This window comes from Conger conger, chromosome 14, assembly GCF_963514075.1.
Source record: "Conger conger chromosome 14, fConCon1.1, whole genome shotgun sequence".
Lineage (NCBI taxonomy): Eukaryota > Metazoa > Chordata > Actinopteri > Anguilliformes > Congridae > Conger > Conger conger.
The window spans coordinates 31,749,578-31,775,102 of NC_083773.1; the positions used below are offsets into that span (position 1 = coordinate 31,749,578).

General features: G+C 44.2%; 2 protein-coding genes across 2 annotated transcripts; both read right to left on the minus strand.

Annotated features, from left to right (window-relative positions):
• Window position 1: 1 nt before the first annotated feature.
• LOC133110347 (Y-box-binding protein 1-like) lies at window positions 2-11,268 on the minus strand. Its single transcript, XM_061220370.1, is given in 9 exon segments — window positions 2-356; window positions 2,564-2,844; window positions 4,824-4,924; window positions 5,329-5,407; window positions 5,409-5,656; window positions 6,991-7,080; window positions 7,174-7,207; window positions 7,455-7,518; window positions 11,006-11,268. Coding segments are annotated over 8 exon segments (960 nt in total). The 5' UTR covers window positions 11,109-11,268; the 3' UTR covers window positions 2-356; window positions 2,564-2,603.
• Window positions 11,269-14,322: 3,054 nt separating this feature from the next.
• LOC133110254 (EF-hand domain-containing protein D2-like) lies at window positions 14,323-24,236 on the minus strand. Its single transcript, XM_061220218.1, has 4 exons — window positions 23,752-24,236; window positions 17,504-17,651; window positions 16,924-17,058; window positions 14,323-16,652 (listed from the first exon to the last, which is right to left on the minus strand). The coding sequence occupies exons 1-4, from the start codon at window positions 24,033-24,035 to the stop codon at window positions 16,521-16,523; spliced, it is 699 nt and encodes a 232-aa protein (XP_061076202.1). The 5' UTR covers window positions 24,036-24,236; the 3' UTR covers window positions 14,323-16,520.
• Window positions 24,237-25,525: the final 1,289 nt, after the last annotated feature.

Genomic DNA, 25,525 nt, shown 5'->3' on the forward strand with positions numbered 1-25,525 from the left:
CTTTGCATTTGACTTTTATTTTGCGCTTGCCTTCCATTTTAAAATTCATGTTGTATACATAAAAACATTTTCTTTTTAAAAAAATGTCAAATTGACCAGATATCAAATAACATCTTAAAAACCATTTGGTGTAAAAACGAGACCGATTTACAAAATAATCTGCTGTTTTCCCCCCAATAAAATCATTTTTCTTATTTTAAGCGGTCCGGTAGAAGCGCTGGCTAGAATGGGGCTGCATAGACTCTGCAGGCAGGCGGTCTTCTGGTCAAACGCGTGGTACGAGCTTTCAGGGGTCCGTTCAAACCCGTTTCTTATTGCTCAGATCTTAAGGATGGTTCTTTAGGATGTTCACAAAACTGAAACAGAAAAAAAGGGGGAAAAGAAATACCAATGTAAGACTCAAAATAAAGGCATCGGCTCTACTGTGACAGTGATACTTGCATAGCCTGTAAATATCCAAATATGTCATTTGAATATTTTTTAAATCCATGCAAAGAAATGTACATTGTAACAAGTGCAGTGTTCAATAACCCTGGAGTGTCAGTGGATACAGGCTAGTATTTCCTGGGAGCCGGGAATCATGGGAACTACAATATCACACAATATCACACAATATCACACCAACTGCAAATTGTGATACCGCACTTCTAATTTTTGTGGATTGCAGTTCCATTCAAAACCAAATAGATTTTCTTTAAACCAACAGTCAAGTCAACAGTAGGATTGAAAGCTTAAGATGGGGGGCTTCATGACCTCACCTCTCCATCATTTTAATTGCTTGCAACTGAATGTGGCAAGTGGTAGAATAAGATGAATTCTATACTTTTAAACAGAGGTGTTCTGAGGTCATTTCACCCAAGAACAACACTTTAATGAACAAGCTTTAAGTTCATTCATGTAAAACACCACCAATGAAAGCTATGTCAGATTTCACCAAACAATGCCTTTTCTGGCTTATTACTTTGAAAAATGAGGGCCTGTGCACAAAATTAATTCATATATTCAGCGGATTCTGAACCAAAGAATTGACTGAATGGGACGTCAGTGTCTCTGAAGTCAAATATATGCATATTATGCCATTTCCACTATTTCACCTGTTCAGCCAACTTGCCCCACCTGTAACCCAGGTGAACACAAGGCTAGCACAGCTCAGCTGCTTGGAGCAAGCTTCTGACAGTGAAAAAACACTCGCTAAGTGGAACATTCACCTTTTTATACATCAGTTGCAGCTCAGCTAGTGACACCACAGACACTCAACATTCACATGCTACTGTAGCGCTGTGCACCACAACAACTAAGACTACTCCCGCCACCAATGGCCATTTCACAACAACGCTGGACGACCAAACATTACAACACGCCCCAACCAGGTGAGGAGCCAACCAACAGTTTTCAGGACACAAACGAACATCCAATCATTAATCATTGTGATTAATGCATTGGTTTTATTTTAAAAGTGGATAGCCACATTCTAGTTTGGGCAAGAGGCATGGTCTCCTAACTAGACATAGTAAAAATCGTATTATTTCAGTTGGTTAAATTGTTCCATACGGCTCTATACATACTTTGCACAGATGACCACAGAACTGCTAAATATTGTCCGCAGAATCCTCATCCGCAAAAACAATAAGCCGGATCTCCAAAGCGATCTCCAAAGATATGGAAGCAGTCTCAGTGACATTCAGCTCTGACCTATTGAGTTGGATGTCTCCTGACCAAAGCTAAAGTACAGACATAACGTGATGGATCTGTGTGGAACGGGTTCGTGTACAGTTGCCCCTCTCAGACGCTAAAGTACAGACTATCGCCATGGCTCTGAGGGACAGGTTGGGGCAGAGGCCCCGCTCAGGCGCACGTACCCGGGGGTGGTACAGGAGCAGTCGCTCGCAGGCGCACGTACCCGGGGGTGGTACAGGGGCGCACGTACCCGGGGGTGGTACAGGGGCGCACGTACCCGGGGGTGGTACAGGAGCAGTCGCTCGCAGGCGCACGTACCCGGGGGTGGTACAGGGGCGCACGTACCCGGGGGTGGTACAGGGGCGCACGTACCCGGGGGTGGTACAGGGGCGCACGTACCCGGGGGTGGTACAGGGGCGCACGTACCCGGGGGTGGTACAGGAGCAGTCGCTCGCAGGCGCACGTACCCGGGGGTGGTACAGGGGCGCACGTACCCGGGGGTGGTACAGGGGCGCACGTACCCGGGGGTGGTACAGGAGCAGTCGCTCGCAGGCGCACGTACCCGGGGGTGGTACAGGGGCGCACGTACCCGGGGGTGGTACAGGGGCGCACGTACCCGGGGGTGGTACAGGGGCGCACGTACCCGGGGGTGGTACAGGGGCGCACGTACCCGGGGGTGGTACAGGGGCGCACGTACCCGGGGGTGGTACAGGGGCGCACGTACCCGGGGGTGGTACAGGGGCGCACGTACCCGGGGGTGGTACAGGGGCGCACGTACCCGGGGGTGGTACAGGGGCGCACGTACCCGGGGGTGGTACAGGGGCGCACGTACCCGGGGGTGGTACAGGGGCGCACGTACCCAAGGGTGGTACAGGGGCGCACGTACCCGGGGGTGGTACAGGTGGTACTCCGGTGGTGCTCCAGTGTTACTCAGCCCCGCCAGGTGCGGCCTCAGGAGCGCTGGGCTTCTCGGCCGGCGCGTCGGCCGGCTTGCCTTCCTTGCCCTCGGGGGGTTTGGTGGTCTGGGGGCGCCTGCGGCGGTAGTTGAAGTGGCGGCGGTACCGGCGCTGCTCGGGGTCCTGGTTCTTGGCGCCGTCGGACTGGTTCTCCTTGTCCTCCTCACCGCTGTTGCCACCCTCGCGGGGGGGTCGGGGACGGGGGGCACCCCTGGAGGGGGCAGGGATGGGGGGTGGGAGAAATGGGAGTTCAGGCAGGCGTCCTCTACGGTCAGTTAAATCACACCTGCCTTTAGTCACCATAACCTCAGAGTCCAGAGTATGGGCAATAGAATTAATTTTAATGCCATCTTCTTGACCCCTTTTACAATTAACATCTAAGTGAACAGAAGTGACTTTTAAATGACCTTCTTTTTTTATGGTTTCAAAATAATAAAAAAAGGAAAAAGGCCCAGTGCAAAAGTTTGGGAATCTCCTCAGTGAGTACTTTAACTCTGAATATAACAGCTTGTAAACGCTTCCTATAGCCAGCTAAAAGTCTTACAATTCTCACTTTTGGAATTTTCCCCATTCTTCCTGGCAGAACACCTCTACCTCAGAAATATTCTTCTGCCTCCAAGCATGTACAGCATGTTTGAGATATCTCAAAGATTTTCAATAATATTCCAGGTGGGGACCGTGGTGACCATTCCAAAACCTTAATCTGTCTTTCCCGGAGGTACTTCATGGCAGATATTGAGGTATGCTTTGGATCATTGCCTTGCTGGAATACCTAACCTCTCTTCAACTTCAATGTCTAGACTGAACTTCAAACATTAGCCATTGAATTTCTTGATAGTTGGAGCACAATACGTCCTGCACTCACAGTTACCACACAACCCCAAAGCATAATGGATACACCATTGCATACTTCAGATTGATTTTGTGTTGAGGTTGTTCTTTCTGGCAACTCTGCCATGGAGGTCTTTGTTGTTTAAAGTACGTTGTATTGTTGTCCTGTGAACAGCTACACCTGTGTCTGCTAGACCTGTGTTTTTTGCAGCTCTTTTGCAGTGATGTGTGGGTTCTTCTGAGCATTTCTCACCAGGTCTCAGACGATTCTATTTGAAATCTTTCCTGGTCTTCCAGACCTTGCCTTGACTTCAACTGTTCCATTGATCTTCCATTTTCTAATAATGTCCCTGACAGTGGAAATCAGTAACTTGACACATTTTTGTAGCCTTCTCCTTCTTGATGGAAATGAACCATCTTCATTCTGACATCCTTGGACAACTATTTAGAGGAACCCATGGTTGTTAACACCAGACAGAACAGCAACTGCAGTTGGATACTTAGGCATGGGGTTACTTCGGAATAAAAAGTTAAGTGGAAGTTAAGTGGAATTATACTCACCTAACTTATTGAAGCCCTAACAAGTAAATCACCTGGGCCTTTTGCATAGGGCCCTTTTCCTTTTTTATATCATTTATAAACAGCAAAGAATTAAAATGAAAAGCAATCTTAGTCATGCCTAACAGATGAATTTCAGTTAAAGATCACAGTTTCACATACACATTCACGTTCCAGCAAAAGCAAAAGCAAAAGCAAAAGCGCGCACACACACACACACACACACACACACACACACACACACACACACACACACACACAAGCAGTATTCCGTTGAAATCGGGGTGCAAAAGCGAGTTCCTTCAGATAAGGACCACAAGCTGCTCCCTTGGGCTCAGACAGGAGGTTAGCCTCCTAACCTTGGTCCACTGTAATCCATCTACACTTAGTCTACATTTTTAGACTAAAATGCTTTTGGCCAAATTCACTGGCAAAAACATTTATACCCATTTTTCCCTTTCCTGATTAGGAAAGCCCAAAAGTATTCCTGGTCGCTGCTGCTTTTTACTACGCAGTCCGGCATAGAGCTGCGCAGTCACTGCACTGGAGAGGTACACTTCATGCGCAGCTAAAAAGTGGGCAATCCATGCCTCCATCCCTGGGTGGCACTGCAGCCAATTACACTCCACCCTGTGGCACTGCCAGCCAATCGGAGCTGGCCTGGAGCAGATTCAGGATTCCCTGCGCTGTAGAGCCGCCTCATTTAAGACAGAGCGCCGCGTGTGAGCGGTGACGCTCGGAGAGGGCAGGCTTGGTGACTCGCTGTTGCAGCCTGATCACGGTGAACAGCCCCACGCACACCTGCCACTGAACCTTGGCCTGAAGCCTCGGTAGTAGTTTTGCCTCATGGGTTTGTTGGCCTGGTCTGGTCCGGCCCGGTTCTCCTCTCCGTCCACTCCCTGCTGCAGATAGAACAGAACCACGTTAATCCACTGTTGTGTGCTCCAGCTCAGCCGCACAGCTTTACCTTGCTGACTCTTAGCTTGGGAAACACTACGGAGCTGCCGGGATATGGTCAAATTCTGCCCTCTCCCAACTATTGCACGGCGGGTAAAAGGCACCGCTCCACTTCAGAAAGGCATTAAAACATGAGCTTACAGCCGGCCAGTCAGAGTGCAGGCGAGAGAATTTGAACCGCTCTGCAAATCACAATCCCCGCAAAGCAAGTGCACTCTTTCAAACTTTCTAAACTTTTATTTCAGGGGAAACGGGCCTTGCCGTCACTACAAGTCAAGGTGGCGAAACTGCAACCATCGAGTCCCGTCACCCCTAGAACTGCAGACCCATAAGGAAAATGGCGGCTCACCTCGGGCATCTCCCCGCGGGGGGCGTTGGTGTAGGGCGGGCGGCGCCCGTAGCGCCGGCGGACGAAGTAGGGGGGGGTAGCGGCGGCGGGGGGGGAAGGAGGCGCGGCGCTGCTGGGACTGCATGTCACCCTCGGGGGCGCTGTCTCCTCCCTCCCTCTTCTCGGGGCCCTCCCCCTCGCCGTCGCTCTGGTAACCCTGCGGGTAGTCTCCGCCACGAGGCGGGCCGCGGCGCCGCGGGTATCTCCTGTAGCGGTTCCGGTCCGCCGCGTACTTGCTGCCCTGGACGGGGACCCCGTCCGGGCCGGTCACGTTAGCTGCCTCTGCACCCTGGGAACGGACACAGACACGCTGAGAAATGTGTCTCACACACACAGACACACACACACACACACACAGACACACAAACTCCTTCCTACGCAATTTTTTTTTTTTTTTAAATACTCAAATTAAAATGCACTCCCTCAAAACACACCTCAAGTGCTACAATTACATGTCCACCTGCCAATATACCGGCCATATTAAATTGGTCAAAAAAACAGCCACATTCGCCTACACTAACATCTCTGCTCCAGAGGGAACTTTATGAACAAAATTGAATTGCTTCCTTTTAACAAAAAAGGTTTTTTCTTTTTGGAGCTGGAAGACAACATTGTCCTCAAAGCACTCCTAAACGGCAAAGGAAATGAAAAATGCTTTTGACAGGAGGGCCATTAATAGCAATAAAAAGGGGCAACAAATCCAGGAACACTACCGGTGCCATTACATTAATGTATTCATGAATTTTCATTCTACAAAGGATTAATCATGAGCATGCCAAGGCTGAACAATTGCAAAGAGTATATTATATGACTATATTAAATACGTGCACATACTTTTAAGTCGCTTAATAACGCAGATGTACAATACCTGATTGCATTGCTTTTTCATAATTCACTGTGAGAATTCCTTCAAGAGCACTACATTAAATAAAAACTGATTGTGTTGTTGACCAGTTCAGATATTACCAGCAGTAAGTATAAAGAACTCTGACAACTTAACGATAAGCGCTATGAATAATGAGTGAGAGCCCTGCTCTTCAATAAATGAGGAAGTTGAAAGAGTCAAATACATAATCACACATAGCTTAACTCATGGTATTTGAAGAGCTCTCTCACATTTTATTGCAATTTCAAGCTTTATGTTAAAATGAACCAGTTAAAATGCCATATCTGCTTAAGTGAATATTTTAATGTCAATGCATTCGGTAGGCCATTACTAATAAATTGTAAATATTCTATGCCTCCATCATTAAAACAGAATCAAATCAAGCACTTTAGATCCTCAAGTCAGGATCTAGCCCCAAGAGATGAAGATACTAAAACAGTCCATTCATTCCCAAACCCCTCCACTTGGCAAGAATAAACAGATCCATCTGTAGAAAAGTTACTCTAAGTTCTAATAACCAATCTATATTTTTTCTTCTTTTTTTGTGTGTAAAGGAGAGCAGACCCGCCACCCTCCTCAGGTAATTTTTCTCCATTTTATCCGGAAGCAGAAAGCAGACGGGGCCACAGTACAGACCCCAGCAGCACAGGGGATGTGTGTGCGGGTTCACATTTGGCTAGCCTACAGTCCCTGCCCTCAGCTACGTTTCGCCATGAATGTATGTTTTTGCGGATTACCTTCTCCCCCTCTACAACATCGAACTCCACCGTCTCTCCATCTCCCACACTGCGAAGGTACTTCCTGGGGTTGTTCTTCTTGATCGCTGTCTGTTCAGACACACAGAGCCCAGTTAGCAGCAGACCGTAACCCACAGAGCACAAGTCAAGGCTAAGACACGGGGCAGGTGTCAGCACACTTACCTGGTGGACAAAGACATCCTCTTTTGTGTCATTCCTTAAAAAAGAACAAGAAAAAAAAAAAAAGGAAGAGTGAAGACTGAGTGAGACTGGGTCTGAATGAACAGCTCTGTCCCGTTCTGCACTTTGGACCAAAGCAAATGGCTAACGTGCTAATTCCACTCAGAGGTTAATTTTTATTTTAGTTACTTCTTTTAATTGGCCTCTGTGTCTAGTGAACGCATAGATGAATAAAAGACCAGGATCATTCTCAACCATAGAGTTACTTCCCAGATTTGATTTACCTGTTGATGAAACCGTAGCCATTCCTGACATTGAACCACTTCACAGTCCCCAGGACCTTAGTTGCTGAAAAAATATATAAAATCCTTCACGTCAGACCAAAAATCTGCTTTGGACAGCACACTTCTTGATTAACAACAATCATTTCTCTAAGAATTCATGGACAAGAGGATTAGAGGAAATTCGAACAGGTTTACAAGACCTCCTTACACTGCTCCAACTTTCCACATGCACGGAAATAGATGAGGACAGCAATCAACTGTATAGTCTGTATAGTTCCAATTAGGAGTTTGGCTGGTAAATATTATATATTAAAAATAAATAAAAATGAGATTCAGACAACTCTACTTTTTGAAAATGGCATTTTCAATAAATTTACAGCGTTGGCTGGACTGGGGGATGTATGTTGCATATCAACATTGAGCCAATCCCTAAGTTTCCTTTTAAGCGGTTAATTGGCTGATACCGAAACCACCCCAATACTATTCTGCACATGTAGTTATTCAGACAATGTTCCTGTTGTCTGTCATAAAGGACTCAACTATAAACAAATCATGTGCCAAGGAACCTTCCTAACATAAGCCCTGATGCACAGGGGATTGTTTTTATCTTCTCTAATTTCACCACTTGTCTTCTGGCGTCCTTACTGTCAGGGTGGCCAGTAAAGCTCCTAAGCCCTGTCCCTGCAGGAAGATCATTCCTTATACCTAACCTACAGTACTATGATCCGTACAGCACAGAGCCAAGTGTAATTTTTATTTTTTTGCTTGGTACATTGATTGATTAATACTGAATCATACAGGAGCAGAATAGTTGTTAACTTGCTAATAAAATTAGCCAGTAAAAAAAGAAAAAAATAACTAAACCTCAGCCATCCCCTTTACCAACTAATTTTACATATTAATCTTCACCTGCACATATGATCAGGGCCTCAAAGAGACATACACTCCAAAGGCATGGGATGCCAAAACAATGATTGTCAAAACAAGGATAGCCAGATTTTATTATATTACCATTTTGTGAGCTGAACAGTATATGAAGAGAACATGCATTTTAGACGTTGATCTGTATTAGTTTTATATGTGCATGAATCAACTTTTCTATTAGGTATCCTAATGATTTCCTTTTCCACTTACAATGTCTGTATAATCTAGTGGATAAACATACTTTGAAGCCCTCAAGGATATTGCCACTGTATTCAATTAGGTCCTTTCTTTACAGACTGTTGAACTGATGATGTACATTTCTTTACAGACTGATGAACAATGGAACATGCCCAACAGCGCTTAACATCTTCACTGCTAAAAACAGAATCAGTGGTATGGTGTATATCGTTACGTTAACATGTGATATTAATTTACAGCTATCGCATCCTGAATAAGAGGCAGAAAGAAAAACACACACACACATTTGTGTTCTACTGCCAGGGAATGTAGTACCCTGACTTCGCAAGAACGTACAAGGACTTGAAAAACTATCTGGGCAGCTACTATATTTAACCTACGACTGTTGGACTTTTTATAGATTCTGATGCAAAACCCTAGTTGTGCTTTACAAACCAACTGGCACTGCGGTATGACAGGGTCGCTATCCCATATGCATTGGATGGCAGTAGTGACTAGCTCAGAATGAGCTAACTTGAGATCCCTGCGGGAGCGTAGCAGTTTCACATTACCAGCGCACAGCAGGTGGTTACATGGATGCAACTTACGGTTAAAATGTAACTCGCTACACGTGGTTTTACAAATCGAGTTTGCTCAGCCATTGTAACATTTTAGGTTTTTTTTTTTTAGGTTAGATTCGTACGATTGGCTCAATCGAAACAAGGAAGTATTTCAATTTAACACGTGTTAATGTTAAGAGAAACCCACTATGTACTTTGCACGAGGTCAGACAGGCAGGCCTAAGACTGCAATGTTAACGCGAACAGTAGCTTGCTAGATTGTCAGTTTATCAACCGAGTTTTACTTGGAAAAATCCAACTCGTAAGAAATCAGAAATACTGCCCGCGTCAAATAAACGACAAGCCAATTAATTTACCATTACAAGATATCACCATCACCGTTTAGAACCCAAATGCAGTGCTTTATTAGTTGGCAAATCGAACTCAAAACACTGTTTGTTTCATGTGTCTTCTGGGGTCTGGGAAAAACAGTGTAGTCCAAACACAAAGAAGTGGATAGCTTGTTCCTACTCAAACATTACGGCGGACATTTTGAATAGCTAATGTTAGCTTAATATTTATTTTGTGCTGATCTGATTTCTCGATCTGCCTAAGGTAGCTAGCTTGGCGAGCTAATAGTGTCACTATACTCAGTGACCAACTGGCCAACTGTACCATGGGAGACTAGCATGAATCCCTGCGGCAGCATGATTTTTCGTGGCTGGGAAAAAATGGCTAGCTATTTAGCCATTACCTAACCAGCTAGATCACGTTAACTTCACGAGCTACGCATACCGATCTAGCCATCTCAACTTGTCCGACGTGTATCTATAGTTGCCAAAAGCTAGTTAGTCAAAAGACACGTTAACGTAATATACTTTGAATTAATCCAATAGCTCCATGGCTGAGCACAGCACCGAACAATAGGGTGAAGTAGCTGTAGAACTACCATGGCTTGTTAGCTTTTAGAAACAGCATTTGCTTGGTTTTGGGTGGCAGGGAAAGCCGACGAACGAGAAAACACTTAAATGAAGCATTGCGGTTACAGATATGTTGTGGTAACTTTAGATGGCTAACCAAGCGAACTGGACCGACAAGACCCTTCGTACACCGGTCCGAAGTAAGCAATCAGCTGACTTATCTTGCTAACCCCTGCATCAGTCTGGTTTTGGCCATGGTCATGCTCAAGTCCACGCTCTGGATTCTCCTAGCCTATGCTCGCCGCATTCTGCAGTCTGAGCAAGCTCGCACGTTCACACGAGGACAGACAAAGAAATAGAAACCTCGACCAAACCAATCATTGCTAACCATCAAATTTGTGCTGGTTTAGTCTCTGCATTGTTCAAAAACCGTCATAATACCCAGATACCGCGCCAGCCAGCGACACGTTTCACGCCATTAAAGTGGACTTTCGAACTGAATGCAACCATAGCGTTAACATTACACGACTAGCTCCAACTTACTCTACCTCTCCGTTAAAATAATTACTTCCAAGAAACATTAGTCCGGCAAGGATCATGTCACCAAGCATAAGGTAAATTGATCATGCCATCTCTAGCCAACAATGCAGTCTAGTGAACTGAGCTATACGGGGCTGCCGGATGCACATTGCTAGCTAACGTTAGCTACACATCTAAAGTTATCAGTTGACAGGACAGCTAGCAAGCTAATTAGACACCGCACGAACCGGTTAGCTAATCGACTCGACCTATTTCAATTTTCCGGACACCAGACACAGTGGTTGACAGGCTCTGCTTGCATTGCTAGCTACCTACATATTGGCAGACAGTTGAATCTACACTCAGTCTAAATGAATGGATGGAAATCCGTAGTTTGAGGAGTAAAATCTATTCCCGGGCCGGTGGCTAAAATCACATCCGGGATACTTACCGATGACCTTCTTATCCCCCGCAGTACTTGCTGTTGCCGGGCTAGATGGTCTCTCCTCTACATCAGGCTGTGGCGGCTGCTGCGTCTCGGCCTCGCTGCTCATGGTGGTGTCTGATGACTTAAACTTATGCCGGCGGTGACTCTCTAGTGTGTTTTCCCGGTGCTAGATGGTAACCTGGGCCGGCGGTGGTGGGGCTGCTGCCTTCGGGCTCTCTGCTTGCCTTTCTCCCTTCCCGTTGCCGATCGAACTGGGCGGAATGGGATTCGGTTCCAGACAAAATCCACGAAGCATGCCCTCCCATTCTGTCTCCTCATTGGCTAAAACCTGTCCGTCACTGTCGATATCCTATGTTCTTTCTTTCTATTGGCCAAAGCAATATAGGCGCTAGAGAGAGAAGTGTGTAACGCCGCAAGGGACCTTAGGAGTGCTGTCACTACTCCAGAAAGATGGCTTTGTTCCCGATTGGTGCATTACATGGCTAGCGGTGACGATGACCCCCTCCTCGGAGGGATTGTGACTACATGTTCTGCTTGTTTACAGGCATCCGTTCGGAGTAGGCTGTACAGAAGTCTGTCTGTCTGGGTTTCCAGTTTTGGATTTTTCAGTCTAAGCGAAAGTCATTTTTTTCGCATAGGCATGAAAAACCAGCGGGCATTTTCCGCTCCCCTTATATTTTGAGTCAACATATTAATCTGGATTCGTTTCACGGGAGAAATATCTGATTTTTTCTTATGACTTGTTATAAAAAAATAGATTATTAGATTTAAAAGCCAGTTTGTTACGTCGTGCATTTTTATGATTTCACACTAGTAGCATTTTATTTTTATTTTAACGGTAAACTGACAATGTAAAACTAGTTTGCCAAAAATAATATATTTTAAAATATCCAAAATTGAAAATACTCTCATATGAGATTACCTTTCGCTAATTCAGGAACAGGCTAAAATAGTCAGCACTTAAAATAGTAATCTCGTATTTCAAGAACAGTTCCACATATAATCGGCCATGATTTTGTCAGTGTACATTTCTAATTGAAATGGAGTCGTTTTGTACATAATGACCACTTAATTTTTGTAGATGTAGCAGTAGGCTATACCTCAAATGTACCCATAATGTAAAGCTGTTTTTAAGGATTAATACTTAAATAATAAGACACTACATCCGACAGGATTACATAAATTCAATCTTTGCACTATGTGTAGAGCGTAGTAGGATGTGCTTTTTCTTTCTTATTGGACAGTCCTGGCTCAGCTCAATCGCAAAAGAAAGGAGGCATTCACAGACCCTCAGACCTCCCCAGCCTGCCTACCACCTTTGTCATGCTAATTTTTAGCAGGGCTGTTTGTGAGCAGTGCCTGTTGGATGACAGGCTGGTGTTAATGGCCGGGCCCTGTTGTCCCACACAAAGGGCCCCGGAGGCCTCCTACCTAGCCCTAAACACTTCTTCTTTGTCTTGCATTTTTAACACCACTGGAAAAGATGCTATTGTGGTGGAGTGCAAGTTTGGGGGAGGGGCCCGGGTGACTGGGTTCAAGTCTGCGGTTCGCTCAAGTTCAGCGGAGAGCATTGGCGCAAGGTGATTTGCATCGACCAAGGCTCAAGGATGAGGACTGAGGACACTTGGTGTGGTGGGATTTTGATGAGGGAGCTTCATTGTACTCTAGATGACAAAATTTCCCTCGGGATGAATAAAGTATCTATCTATCTATCTATCTATGACAAGCCAGGGTTGAGTTGAGTCACAAAAGCATGCATCTCAGCTTAGTCGAGTGACATCCAAGACAGGCGGGTCAACAATGGATGAATCAAATCAACACTCCAGTTTGTACCACAAACCAAATATTAACTAGGATTTACTGTTCACAGATAAAAATAGGGGAACATCATGATAAGTATTTACAATACTCCTTATAATTTACAAATACAATTTACAATACTCCTTGTGCTTGAATTTAACCCATTAACCATCATCTACAAAAAAATTTCTAAAAGGTAAAATTGGAAACAGAATTTGACTAGTCACGTTGAGCTGTTCTGAAAGGAACACATTAAGGAAAAGTGGTGAAAGAGGGAAGATGGATGGATGGATGGATGGATCTGAGGTTTCTGTTTGCAAGATTAAACGAAAATATTTTTTTGGATGCCGTGTTGATACAAAAATATGTGGAATATCACCACACACATTATTGACCTGAACTTCTTCAGTGAATATCCGGCTACTGGACAAGGTTAGCAAATGTTTACTTATGGAGGGGTCGACCACATAATGGTTGCAAGCAGTTTTTGTGCTTAAAAATTTACCTTTAACCCCACCCAGCCACTGACCTCTCCGTTTGTTTTGTTGAAAGGCAGAGAAAAAATGTCTGAAGAAATGCATAGCTTACACATTGTAAAGTAGGCATTTTTTCGAAATTGAGCTCCTGGGCTTGTAATGACGTCCGTTGCAAGGTGTATGGTAATGAGCATTGAGACCCGGAATGTTCTTTAAACTTTTGATTCTTTTGTTCAATCTTGAATTGAACCTGAGATTATGTGACAAAGATTCTTCCATCAGAAACCTGAGCACTTACAATGCAGGTAACTGCCAAAAAAAAGTAACACCAATTAGTCTCCGTCTTTGTAAAGTTCTTGATTGGCAATTCTTGATGAAACTGCCTGCTCACGCCTTAGATTAATATTTGCATTAAACCAAATCGCTCATCTGTTTTACCTTGCGTCTTGCACAAATGCACAGACATCACAGTCAAGGAATGCTTTTGCCCAGTTGCCCCTATTTTGATGATGTCTTTCTCTCATGCCAATGTCGCTTTAACCCCTATTCCTTTTGCAAAATCAACAAATTCTGCAAGTAGTTACTGAAGCTGCTACCAAACTTTCCCCATAAAACCACACCTCTTTCAGAGGCACTGGAGGCTGTTTTAGCCGTGGTAGTGAACAAATACACTCACAAAAACAAAGTAAGCAAGTATGGCAGCATTTTTACACACAGCAGTCAGCAAGCTGGAACAATTATGTGCTGAATCAACTCTGAACCACACCTGTGTGGAAAGCTCCTCCCTTCAATATACTTTGCATCACTCATTTACTCAAGCATTTCCTGTGTTTCAGCAGGTAGTTGTTAGCAGTTACCTGTTTGCAGACATATCTATCCCATCAATCACTCTCAACTACTTTAGCATTTAAATGAATGAGCAATGCTAAAATGCATTCCTCCAGCTCCCCAAACCTCACCCTGATTTCTTTACGAAATATTAAAGAGATGAACCTAAACACATTTTTTTTCTATCATATTTCTGTAAGAAAATCCAAAATATAATTGTATTCAGTAGCAATTTATTATTCATTTAAAATGGTCACAGGATATCCCACTATAAAAATAGACACAGCCAGTAAGATTCAATCAACATTAACAGAGTAGGGAGAAAACATATAAACAATGATCAGTTAACAGCACGGCAGAAAAACTGATTTGGGGAAATTTCCATTTCTGCATATAGATGCCAAGATAAAAAGTCATGAAATATAAGATTTGTTATTATGGCCATTTGAGAAAGGTCATACTGTTAAGTGCAAATATTGCATTGTTTCAGTACATTTGTCTTCCTTTTTAACAGACACATTACACATTACACAGCCAGGGAAATGGATGTGTATGTAACTTTCTCCAAAGAAAAACAACAAAACCTAGCAAAAATATTCCAATGGAATGACACAGACAGGAAGACAAAAAACACCAGTAGAATCATGACACGTGAGAGATTCCCTTCCACTGCATCAGACCTGCAGTACTGTGTCATAGTGTCAGACCTGCAGTACTGTGTCACTGCATCAGACCTGCATTACTGCATCACTGCATCAGACCTGCATTACTGCATCACTGCATCAGACCTGCATTACTGTGTCACAGCGTTAGATGAGCCTCACACCCAGCTCTTTCTTCTCTTCCTGACTCTACCGATCCCCCGGTTCCTGCACATCACTTTTCCCCGACGGTCCCTCAGTTTTCACTCTTCTTGTGGAATGTGGAAGCAATATCACTGTTCCCAAGCAACCAGAGGTGTCTTTACCATTGCCTTTATCAAGACCAGCAAACGTACACAAAGGCCTTTTTCAAGGACGGCTCACACAGGAGGCCGAATTTAAAGTGTGCCACTGCCCGTAAACAGACTGTTCAGTCATAATGGTCACGGTTAAATGTGTATATTGTTGTAATGCTCTCAAAATGCAGACACAATTACAGAATGATAATGGTAGGACTGGCCAAGGCACCAGTTTGTGGACCAATTTCTATTAATTTAACAAAGAGCAATGTTTTTCATCATATAAAATAATATATTCTATTTTTTCATCTTCTTATGAAAAAATGAAGTCACAAAGCAACCTATCCTGGCAGTAGAAAGGGCGCCCTCTTGTGGTCAACACAGGGCAAGGCAACTTAGACCTTATGTACAGCATTTCCTGAGTTGGCTGGGAGAGAGGCTGTCATGAAGGTACATGTGAACCATCCAGGGGATGGGAAAGTACAATTTCGCACACTTAGTTTTGATGGTCTCTGGACAGTCTCACACAGATGATGCAGCATAACTGAGCAAGGTCTCCTAATTATCCCACAATCCCACAGTCGTGCAATCACATAACATAGAACAGTAAGTATAAAATAGTTCAGATGCACCCCCACCCCCAACACACACACATACACACACACACACACACACACACACACACACCATTGGTTATATAATTTCTCAAGATATGTAGAAAAGGGCACTAAGTAAAATAAGAGCATGGACACACCAGTTGTTATATTAAGGCAATTGCAGTAGAGGTATTGGGGTACCCAAACCCATGGGGATATTGTCAGTACCTCACTGTGATCATGCAAAAAAATATAAAGAATCCCCACCACCACCAATGCAAAGACAAAGTGTCCTTAAGGCTAGTCCATGCCCTAGAGGCTGATGGGTCACTATGAAGGTACATTTCCTTTTTCTGTTACAGCAGCAGATACCAGCCAAGGCCTAAAGTAGCCATCTTTTTTTTTAAATAACACTTTTTTGTGTCCACAGGAAATACATAGCATGCACTTGTCCAAGGAGAGTCTGTGTTTAAATAAGGTCTGAGATTCACAGAGTTTCCTTGCCTTAGTCACCACAGTGAAATGCTATCATCTTTAACAGGAGTAATAACAGAATTTCCAGTGCAGGATGTCACACACACAGTGGAACTGAACAACTGAACAAAAGCACTGTTGAGTATCCTGGAGCTATGCTGCCTGCAGATGTAAGCACTAGCAGACCTGCGCCCTATTGACACGTACATAATAGGCATTCTTTAAAATGGAAGAGGAAGACGGCTCGACAAAGCTGACACACAGAGGAGTTATTTCACTCTGGCGGACAGACGTACAGAGAGACAGACAACATGGTTATTTAAAAGCTTAAAGACATACAGGGCATGGTTATTTCAAGGCTGATGGGACTGACAGACCATCTGACAGACGGCTGGATGCGGTTGTTATTTGAAGGCTGACGCCAGCTCTTTAAAAGCCGCCTTTCGCTCCTTCTTCTGCTCCAGCTCTTTCTTCTTCTCCTCCTGCTCCTGACGAATTTCTGCCTCAAAGCGGTTGCAGTCGCTAATGGCCTTTACCTGGCAGGTGAACAGTAATCTTGTTACGTCTGTCCTTTCAGAGAATACTGAGACTGCTACCATTAAGCTGGTGTGAAAATTCTGAGCAGTGCATGATTTTACCATTGTGAATCAGAAAGATTGCAGATATTGTGTGCGTATGTGTACGAGCATCTGTGTGTGTGTGTGTGCGTGCATGCGTCTGCCTCTGTATCTGAATACAAACGTGTGTGGGAGTGCGTGAGTGGGCATGTGTGGGTGTGTGCTGGCATGTACAAGAGCATGGTCGTACTTTTGCCTCAAAGAAGGACTTGGCTCCCTTCACACCCTCAGTAGACACGTCGACCTCGGAAAGGGTCGCCAGGACTTGCAGGCCACTGCCCTCCACCAGCTCACCAGCTGCCGCCTTCCGGAAAATCAGCAGGAACTGGACAGAGAGACGGAGGAGTTTGGTTCATCTCTGAACACGGTGCCACAGCTGTTGTTACCTGCAGCAGTGAAACAGCTGATAAAACTTGAACGGTCATGGAGAACACTGCTGCCATGGGCTTCCTCGTTGTTCCCCAGTGTCTCATCTCCTCTGCCACGCCGAGTTACCACTTTGTAGCAGCAAACAACACGCATCCCCCCCCCCAAATAGCCCTGTTCCACACTGGATGTTCCAGACCCAGACACCTCAAACTGAAGCAGTGCTGATAAACTGAACACCTGACCTTGAATACAGAACTGAGGCCTGAACGGGGACCAGCTTTCACAGAGAAATGGTGAATTCTTTACATTAGACCAGAACACGGGCGACACAGACACCCAGTGCACTAGGCCACCCTGCCCAGGAGAGGCTAAGGGCGTGACGATGGAGAACAGGTTGTCACCTCTCTGAAGGACAGCTTGTTGTCCAGATCCTCATCCACCTCTTTGATCATGTTCTTCAGGCCCAGGTGAGTCTGCGGAGCTTCCAGCTTCTCCATCATCAGCTTGAGCTCCATGAGGTCGATGAAACCATCCTTGCCTGCGTCATACCTGAACACAACATACACACACACACACACACACACACACACACGCGCTGTGTGTCAGATGGGGCTTGAAGACTGTGCACAGCTGTCAGCCTGCAGAAAACACTGCTGGATCAAATACTGAACATCCCAGGTCAAAATGAGTTATTAAAACCAGTGCAGTGTCAGAAATGATCAGCAGAGGGCAGTAAAGGGCCAAAGAGCGAAAGCACACTGTGTACCTGCTTTGTCCTCAAGTTCCCTTTGCATGAGCAGTGCCTGTGTCTGCTCTCACTCTGACACTTCCTGACTAATACATCTGAAATTATTACTGACAGCTTCTCCAGAAAACCACATGGGACATAAAAAGTCCTCTCTCACCCACCAGTGAAATGCACATCAATGAATAACACACTTCATCAGAAAACAGAACATAAATAGATAAATACCTGTTATTGCAGACATGGGTGTCTGTAGAGTTCTAGTGGCTCTTTATTAGGAGGGTTTGGTGTGTATTTCATCGTCTTTTGGTCAACACTGAAGACCCACTACTAACACAGACTTAGCACTGCAATGTTTAAAGTATTATTTACCCATTGTTGTAATACTGGTGATTTTACTACCATATTTGAGCTATTTATACAAATTGTTTTTTTAATTGTTCTGGAGTACCTGACAAATTAACTATTAAATATTTGTGTGCAGATAAGGCTTACTGGGGCTTATGGGCTACAGTTTCATAATCCTTCATTAACTACCTAATTTTCTGTCTCCACCAATGACAATCCAGGAATTAAGTTGAAATATTTACCCTGCACTATACTTTGATAAGTACTCAAATATTAGATTAATTAATCTGGAAATGATAATTGTTTCGCACTGAAAACCTTGGCTAAGACTGCATGAGTCTTATGATCAAAAGGGAAACCAATCTAATAGTTCAGACCTCTCTCAGATGCATTCTGGCAAGTAGAACAACCGTGGGCGGATCGGAAGTTCTGATGACTAACCCGAATATCTCTTGCAGTCTGGAGTGTGAAAAAATTACACCACTTTAGAGCCTCACCTCCTGTATGCTTACATCATCATCTATTCAGTGAAGTGTAGCCATGGCAACAGTCAGTTTTTTCTCACCAAAGCCAAACCACAGAGCTAAGGCATAAGGGCGGCCTGTAGCATAGTGTTTAAGGTACATGACTGGGACCTGCAAGGTCGATCCCCGGTGCAGCCACAATAAGATCCGCACAGCCGTTGGGCCCTTGAGCAAGGCCCTTAACCCTGCATTGCTCCAGGGGAGGATTGTCTCCTGCTTAGTCTAATCAACTGTACATCACTCTGGATAAGAGCGTCTGCCAAATGCCATGGTGTATAATGACATTCAGAGCACACATTGATTTCTAATTGGTGACCATGACTGCGACATCAACATCTATTCAAGTCATTCTCCCTGTGACCCCTCCCCTTTCTGATCCTGTGACTCACTAGTGCTTACTTGTCCCTAGTCCATTGAAAGTCACAGAGCTCTCATCCAAAAAGAAGAAAATTGAAAAAACATGGGAAACGGGGGGGGGGGAATTGCTAAGGACCCTTGTTATGTTAAATAGAGTGCAGTGTTTGTCCATTAAGGAGTGCAGGACTGATGGAAGAACTGCTCACAGCTGCTCAGTTTTAACAGAACTGTTTCCACTGAGGGCCACCAATTTCAGTTTCTATCTCTCTCTTTCACTTACTTATCCATTCTCTCTGTTCTGAATGCCCACACACTTCCTCTCTGTCACACCTGTTTTATTTCAGAGCCCCACCTCCTCACGGTCCGCCCCTCACTTCAGGTGCATTCCACGGATTCCTCCGTCTCCTTCAGGGGCAACCGGCCAGTGGCGGGACCCCGAAAAAACCTTCACTGATTCCCGTTTCAGACCACTGCCCATTACCTGGGCTCCTATGTGTCTGTTGAGGGTGGTCATATGCACAGGGCACCGTCCTGCTGAAACAGCCAGGGAAAAGCCAGTCACGCACTGGCGGTGCAGAGGACAGAGCACGAGTGGTTAAATCCCAAATTCCTGACAGCAAGCTCCACTTGCACAGTCTTGTTGAAGAGCTAAAATATCTTGGGAACATGCCGGCCTTTTCCCAAAAGCCGTGCAACTGCGAGATGGAAAAAAACGGAACTCTCCCTGTGATGGTCTCTCACTGACCCTTTCCCCTGGACAGACCCTGCAAGTCTGGGATCAGCCTCCCAGACGAGACCCCTTTCTGACTGCTGGCTATTAACAAGCCCATAGCTGAAAATGAGCTGAATTCAGTAGGGAGCTTGTCTCCAGCTCTGGCCCCAAATGAGGAAGTGGTCGCTGATAATGTATGTGAACACACAGGAAGTGAAGGGTTAGTGTGCGCTTGACTCCACTGTCCACAGGAAGTGCACGTTGCCCCTGCTTCCTCAATCACACAGGCAGTCTGGCTAACACCCAAGCAGGGTAGGTAAGAGAGAGCACCATATATGGTAAAGAGGCAGACTCTTGTGTTCCTCGCGTTCTCCTATTCTTCCCCTACCCAGAGACCGAGATACAGATACTTTAATGCAAGAAACTGGAGACGCACACATGCCCTCACGTGTATGGGCCCATGGCCTCCACCAGGATTCTGACGTTGGCAATGTGTATAATGACATCATCTCAGGAGATTCATAATTCCTGATGAGGAAGCTAACATGGCAGGGTCACACGTGGGAGCAATGTACCACTCACACTTTGTTTGCAACAGTACTTGTTAAAACTGCATTAAATGATTCAGACTCTCAAAGCGATTGCCTTATGTGGCAATGCAGCTCCCAAAGTGACTGTGTTCTGTTTCTGAATGAGTCACAGCAGTGGCTTTCGGCTGCAGTCCTGTAACAGTGAGTGAGAATATTTGCACAAGACACAATGCACAACCCTTTCTTGTAAAGGAGCTTATCTCTACTGGTCTGAAAACCTTTCTGACAAAGTACACCACCCCTAAGATACACAGTCCTACGAAGTGGTTTACTTTTACATAGTGACCAACTTTGTGAAAGAAAAAACACCTTTCTACAGAAACGTGTTTTTTCCTGTTTTTCTTCATTAATGATGTAGAGCACCAAAGGCCATTTTTATAGCAACAAAACCTCCTGAGAAACAGTGAAATAGCATTCTCGACACCCAGGTGCAGTTTCATTTTACTGTTTATCGACTCTGCGCTTGACCTTCTACTGAGTTGAACATTAACCTCAGAAAAAGCAGAAGCCTAAGCCCCAGCCCCAGCCCACGCTTTGCTCCAAGGAAGCGATAATGAGTAATCCTCTAGGGACATTTTATACAGTCATAAAACAAAAACCCTAAATCCCCGGTAAATTCTGAGGTCACCTCACACCAGTAAGGGCAGCTGATTAATACAACCTATGCCTTTGGCACGACGACCTCTGTAAGTGGAACAGTGGAACACTGTCAGCACGTCAGGCTGAACTCTGCAGGAAGAAATAATAGCAGCTCGGAGCACATGAAACAATGTTCTTGTATATTAACAAGTGAATTTGAATATAATATACACATACATTTAAATATACTGTATACTATATATTCTTCCTGACATATCAATATAATCGCCATCAGACATTGCATCTAAAAGTAAAGACTTATCTGACATCATGATATATCCTAAAAGAGAAGGAGAGATACCATCAGATTCCTTTAAAATGCTCTAATGAAACAGGAAGTGTGACAGTTACAGATAAAAGGACAGTAGTGTTTCAGAATCTCTTCTGAATATTGTCTAAAATTACGAACGACAGCCATTTTGTCGCACTTCAGTTTCCCCCATTTTTTCACAACAGCAGTTATGACTTGCCTCGCTCTTCTGCTCAAGCAATTGTAGCCTTAGGGAACTAAAAGGAAGATCCTCACATCTGGAAGCAGAGCTATCATAAATCATTTAGATAAGAAAGTCTCTTTGTGAAGACTGAAGACAAAATCCAATGCAGCTGCGACATCCACTGTATCATCACACTTCACAGAGGCTTCCTTCACCATAAGACCAAAAGCAGTATCAAATAATTATTTCATTTCACCTAAGTAGTGAATTTTCCAGGAAAATCCTGGAATTAGTTCTGGTCATTGAGTAACACACACAGCAATTGAACTTTGTCAGGATGACACCAGAGTTTTGAAATATGTTCTGTATCTCACCACCTCATAAGAAAGACTGGTGCATTCAGCTGGTGCATTCAGCTGCACACAACAGTTTAACACAGGCATGCTGAGAGCAGAACTGTTGTATTGCAACAAGTGTGAGTAAAGCTATATGTTTAACTGTGATAAGGTGCACCTGAGTGTATGTAGTGGAGTTCATCACCTTGATCCGGTATGATAACATCTGCAATGTGATGTCGAATAAGACTGATTATTTTCCTTAGCTGGGTTAATCACAACTGTTCCTCTGCATTGCTGGTTGGTGAGGACCACAATCTGAAGGCCACGGCAGACCAAACTCTGTTAGGTGTACAGCAAACCTGAAGCAGACACAGCAACTCTCCAGGATTTTAGGTGGAGAGCCGTGATGTATAGGGGTCACAGCAGAACCAGTCTAGTCTAGAGACTCCATGACTCTGTTATACTGTTGCGGCTTGCTGGGAAGCTTAGTAGCCTGTGCCATTGAGCCAGTACAAATGGTCCAGAATACTGCTGCCTGCCTGGCCTACCTTCACTGGCCATTCAAATCTTTCACATTGGTAAATGAGCTGGACTGCAGCTTCAGACTACAGCTACAGCACATACTCCAACTGGACCCAACTCTACCATTGCTCCGAGCTCTTGACAGCTGCTCCTCTCGGCCCTGGTACACCTCTGCCCTCATCCCCAAAGGCAGATTCAACGACTGCTTTTCACTCACATTTTCAAATTGCACCTCAATTTTTCGACCGATTAAAAATGAGCCCTTCTCGGGCTGAGCTTTTGTTTGAGCTGACTTTCTCACTTAATATATTACTTTTTATTTACTATTATTTTAGAATAGTTACATCTCTTTACTGGCTGGTCTTCTTGCCTGTTCCCCCCAAAAGGCAGCCCTAGTTATCCGTAATACTGAAGACACTGTGTACGGTTCTTATGGCTAATGGAGCCCGCATGACTGACATTGTTGACACTGGCAACACATTTTCACACACAACAAAGTCTGTCCAAAAAGTGGATGGGGTCTGTTTATTGCTTCTATAGATTGACGACCACAACCAACCAATGTACTATGTGGGGGAATATGTTGGAATTTCAATTCAACAGTATGACATGTTACAGTATTCTGCAGAGACACAAGGCAACAATTTTCCCCATTGCCAGGCATGGTCAAGTGTGTTTGAGTGTGCAAGTGGTGTGTTCATTAACAGGCCTCCATATAGAAATAGAACTTCAGATTTGACATGACATTTACCTGCTTACAGATCAGACGATAGAACAATACACTGAAGAGAAGATCATACTCCCAGTGGGAATTACACGAGTACAATTTGCGTGTTGCTGCAAGGCTCAGCACAAGCTTAAACATGACTCAGTCTGCGTAAGCACCATGATGGATCGGACTGGGTCTTAGGTTCCTTATTATTTTCACCAGGCTGAGCTAGAGGTTTTTGCAACATGATTGATTGCACACTTGCATGCATACAACATTATGTCTGACGGGTTCATTGCTCCAGGAACTGATCAATGAAAGTATCCCTGGAGGGATTGCTCTTAGCGTTGTTTGTGCTATAGCGTGTTTTCGTATAAACAAGTCACTGGCACAATAAGGAGATATAATTACCTGCCAGTAACCTATAACATTATGACAAGCAGGCACAAGTTATAGAGAGTGGTCGCTATAGCTTGTGTAAGATTGGAAGCCATGTTGCCTATCCACAAAGTTACTTTGGGGAAAAAAAGACAATATTAAGGTAGTTAGTAAGCCCATTGGAAAATAGTTCTCAAATCTCAAGTGCGAAACTAAAATGGACATTTGACGGTCTCGTAGACTACGCCTATGCGTACGCGACACTTTGCAATCTAGCTAAGTGGCTAAACATCTTATTAAAACTTATGTCAATTTGAGCGACGTGAATAGCCGGACACTATGTGAACACTCACTGTTTGAACATTTTCTCCATGTCTTTGATTTGCTTCCGGGAGAATTCTTTAAATTCGGTGTACGGATTGTACACCTTCTCACTCATCTGCTGATGTTCTCCGACACCTTCGTTCAGCTGCCCTCGGCGCATGAGTTTGGCACCCAGTTCACAGTCAGCATTAGCAGTGGTCGACTTCTCTTCGTCTCCGTTTTCGTCGGACTCATCCACGGCCACTGCGTCCTCGGTGCCATCCTCGATGTGCAGGCGCCGTGTCAATTTAGATGCCAACTCATCAGATGCCATGGTTGTCGTAATTTCAATTAAAAACAAATATCTAAACACTATAAGGAAGTGATAATAGAAAAGTACTGTGTGTGTTTATAAAACAATGTAATGTGATTGAAAATGGTCGTAGGGCACCCTAAACGGTGCCCACAAGAGAACTTAGAGCTCGCTATTGCTAAACAGGAGGCACCAACTGCTGTCAAATTCAAAGGCGCAGGATTTCACTCGGACGCGCCTCTCTCACCTCGGCGTATTCACTCAGTCTGCCACGCCTCTTAAAGATGCAATAAAGTGCTGGATGAGAGCACCAAAGGCATGCTTACTTAAATTTAAACAGCGACTATTTAGTTTATTTTTCTTAAAGATTACCCATTTTCCACAGATTTATCGACATTTTCATCATTATTATAAAACCGTGGACAATTACTTATAAATCCACGTCAAGTTCCTTGCTCAAGAGTATGCAACAGCTGCAACCATATACCTGAATTTGACAATCACTTATTTTACCTCCACAAATTCAGACACAAGTAGCCAATATTCTGAATGAAAAGATTGAAACGTGGATCTACAACTGCTATCCTTAGCTAAACTGGCTAAAGATAAATGTATTTTGAACTAAAAATGATAGCTCTTCACAGCGTCATTTTGTAGATTTGATAAAGAATGTAAGTATTTGGATGAAGAAGTTCTAGCTTAAGTTCTGCTTTTATGAATCGGCTGAACGCAGCATGCGCCTGCAACACTCCCCCCTCGGGAATTATTAAGTATTGCGGCAGCACACCTAAATATCCTGCAGACATATAACTGCAATCACATTTTAATAACTTAAAAGAACGATGGATTCTCGAAAGTGAAAAACATGTATCTTAATATACCAACAATACAGCTGCAGTACATGAAACTATTTAAACCATAACCTTCTTATTAGTGAAGGGGACCCTTGCCAAAAGTAGCCTGACAACTGTGTTTCCTCTAGAGCAGATGCTGTCATTCTGTTCCATATGTGGGCATTCCAACAAGATACACATGGAAGTAATCTTGAGATACCAAATAATTCCCTGAATTTATCACACAGCAGTCATGGCAACTGCCACACTGCCTACCATATACCACATTAGTGGCTAGTTTGTTTTTAGGCTAGAATTGGCTACCTACAGTTCTTTCCCCGTTGAGGTCAGAACTGTAGAATCTCTCCCCACCTTCAAGCGCAAACCGAAGACGCACCTCTTCAAGCAGCACCTCTCCCCATGCCTCCCTACCTCCCTGTGAACCTTAATTGTTGTCTTTGTGATTTACTTTGTGTATCGGTATTTTTAGTTGGCTAGGTAAGCAGTGTTTGGATAGTTAAGTTTGGTCATTTTTGCGTAGTTGTTTAGTTGTTCGTTTTAAAAAATAAAAAATTGTACTTCCCTCTAGGGTCTTTCAGCGCACTTATCCCTGGTCATGGGTATGCACTTTGTTGTACGTCGCTCTGGATAAGAGCGTCTGCCAAATGGCATTAATGT